The sequence below is a fragment of the Orycteropus afer genome, unplaced genomic scaffold (assembly GCF_000298275.1).
Source record: "Orycteropus afer afer isolate SDZICR_OR568_19922 unplaced genomic scaffold, OryAfe1.0 scaffold00219, whole genome shotgun sequence".
Classification (NCBI taxonomy): Eukaryota; Metazoa; Chordata; class Mammalia; order Tubulidentata; family Orycteropodidae; genus Orycteropus; species Orycteropus afer.
Genome location: NW_006921806.1, coordinates 2,169,225 through 2,172,320, shown reverse-complemented (window position 1 = coordinate 2,172,320; position 3,096 = coordinate 2,169,225). Strand labels below are relative to the sequence as shown.

Below are 3,096 nucleotides of genomic sequence, written 5' to 3'. Positions count from 1 at the left end.
AGACACAAATTACAATCGGATAACCTTCAAAAAACTTGTCAGTCTTGCAGGTCCTGAGTGTCCTTGGGGTTGCTGGAAAGCAGAACGTGTTCTTAAGCCCCAGGAATCTGCAAGAGCGCTGTCTCTTTAAATATCTAAAATAGTCAAGTGGCTTTTTAAACTTTCAAAATGGTGGCAACCTCTGGACCGGCAAAAGTCCACAGCTTAGCCCACCCTTCTCTCCACCTTCTCCGTTTGTTCTCCAGCCACCGTGCACAGTCCTCCGTGCAGTCCCTGGCTGACAGAGTGATTTTTAGGTTAATTCTTAAGTCCTACCAGCACTTGGGAATCTGCAAGCTGTCTGTGCCATCAGGATTGATCACCACCGCTGCCAGACTGTAACTCCGTATGTCTCTTTTTTTGGTATTTTCACACAAATTCTTCGGCTAGTTGGGGTTTAGTCCACTTCTGTATCCTTCCCTTCAAGGCTCAGGGGTCCAGGATTATCTTCTGTGTCTGTTTTAATTGGTTTCCCTTTTCTTTTTTGAGGAGGGTCTGTGCAGTCTTTTTGCGTAGTGTGCCATCTTGCCAGCACCTCTGTAGGCAGCACTCTTGGCACAGCCACAGTCATTGCTGGAGAGAGGCATCCCTACAAGTACGTGTATAGTAAAGTTTAGTCATGTCTCTTTTGCTCTTTCCTCTTTTGTGAGTATGAGACCTGCGTTTATGTCAGTAAATGTGACCAACTGAGAGAAATCTCTGCTGCTGGTGAGTAGATCAAGGGAAAGACTCTCTGATCATAGAGCTGCGGTTGCTCTCTTGGTTAAAGACACACTTGTTACTCTAATCTGCATGGTTCTATCACCAGGACTTGTGACTGCTGCCTGGTGAAGTCTTGGGTATCCCATGGTAGTCAGTAACACCAGGGCAGTTGATAACATCTGCCCACCTGGCCCACACTGTAAAGATACCTAAAGTAGTTGTCTCATTTTTGTTTTCAGAGAGTAATGTGAAAGGATGTTTCTTAGCTGGCAACTAGTTTTTATTTTGAATGACCAGATATAGTTGTTTTATTTTAAATTATTATTTGTGAGAAGAATCTCTGGTGGATATACTCCTTTCTTCTGCCTTAACAGCCAGGTTGTTGTGGAGTTATTTATGGTGGTGGTGTTGTTGTTTTTGGTGATGAATTACAGAGGAAAAACCATATTAATAATTTTCGCCTTTAATTACCATTTTGTTAATCTTTTGTGATATTTTTGTTAAAGGTAATCATGAACGTTCTGTACAGAAATTTATTTAAATTGTTTTAACTAAAGCACAAATATTTCTCAACAGCTGAAAGACCAAATTGCATCCTTAAGTAACAAGATCGAAGAATGTCATTCTGAACTTGAGAAGCTACAGCAAAGGCGTGAACGAGAAAACCAGGAAGGCACGAATCTTATATCTATGCTGAAGTCTGATATAGATTTAGCGTACAATGAAAGGTCAGTGCCTCCTTGCTTCATGACCAGAAGCTCCATCACTGCTGCTGTCCCCTGGCTGGCTCTTGGCATCCACTGAGCCATGCAGATGCAGTTTTCATTTTTCTGTTCCACTCACTCCTGGGCCCTTTGTCATACCATATCCTCAATGTACACTTGAGTAACTGGTAGGGCAGAGACCCCTGTGGCCACATTACTCTTTGTATTTAAAGAGTTATTTCAGACCTAGGAAAAAGCATTGAATAGTGTATCCAAGACCTATGCACTTACTGCCTAGCTTTGCCACATCTTAACATTTTGCCAAATTAAAAAAAAACCCATAAATAATCATCTTCTTATTGAAGCCCTTACTGTGTCCTTTACAGGCCTATTCATCTCCCACCACCTCCAGAGGCTGATCGGCCAACTTCACCTGTGTACAGTAGTTTCATAATGTAATTTCATCCTTACTACATATCTGTAGGTCTAGTAACATCTATTTCAAGTCTGTTTTGTCTGGTATTATTATAGCCATTTCAGCTTTCTTGTGTTGCTCTTTGCTTCACATTTGTTTTTTCATCCATTTACTTTCAAACTATTATTTGTATCCTTGAATCCAAAGACAGCGTGTAGTTGGATTCGTTTTTTTTTTTTTAAATCTAGTCTGTAAATTTCTGCTTTTGAATGTCTTGGTTAATGCATTCACATTTATTGTTTTTGTTACGTTGGATTATTACTGTTCTGTGTCTCATGTATTTTTTGTTTTTCTATTTATCCTTACTGCTTTGCTTTAGATTAATTGAATATGTTGTAATGCACCCTTTGAAATTCTTAATGATTTTTATCGTTACGCTTTTTTCAGTCATTTTTTTCTTTTTAGTGTTTGCTTTAGAGCTTACCATGTATGTCTAAACTCATCAGAATTTATACTAGTGTAATTTCCAATGATATATAGAAATGTTATTCCTATATAGCTCTATTCAATTTCTCCCGTTTTTGTGGTTTTATTGTACTTCTTTTTTCCCTTAACCTACTAATGTTACAAACCCAGTACATTGTTATAATTAAAACTTTACCATCTTTAGTCATTTACTTAGCCCAGTAAACAACAGTATTGTTCCCTCCAACCTTCTTTGTACCATTATTGGTAAGTATATTACATATCACATGTCTTTGTGTTATAGGTTCAATGACACATTATATACATGTTACTTTTTATAATTGCTTTTAAATCAATTTGGAAGGATAGTTTGGTAGATACAGGTTGCTTGATTGATAGATTTTTCTCTGAGCACATTGAATATGTCATTCCACTGCCTTTAACCTCCATTGTTTCTGCTGAGAAGTCAGATGTTTTATCTTACTGAGGTTCCTTCATAAGTAGTGAAACTTTTTTTTCTTGCTCTTTTCAAGATCATCTCTTTGTTTTTGAGTTTCAGCATTATTGCTGTGATATGTCTGAATCTTTTAACGTTTATCCTATTTGGAGTTTATTGAGCTTTTTTTATTTTTATTTTTATTTTATTTTGATTTGGGTGAAGATTTACAGAGAAAATTCACTTTCCATACAGCAGTTCACATATACTTTGTCTCATGTCATTGACCACAGTTTACCACAATGCAACAGCTCTCCTCCCACTTCCTCCCCATA

General features: G+C 37.7%; 1 protein-coding gene across 1 annotated transcript in view; it reads left to right on the top strand.

Moving 5' to 3' along the window:
* PCNT (pericentrin) overlaps window positions 1–3,096 on the top strand; it is a 248,093-nt gene that overhangs the window by 80,414 nt on the left and 164,583 nt on the right. Inside the window, 1 exon segment of the mRNA XM_007948706.1 lies at window positions 1,318–1,469. Coding sequence (XP_007946897.1) covers window positions 1,318–1,469 — 152 coding nt within the window.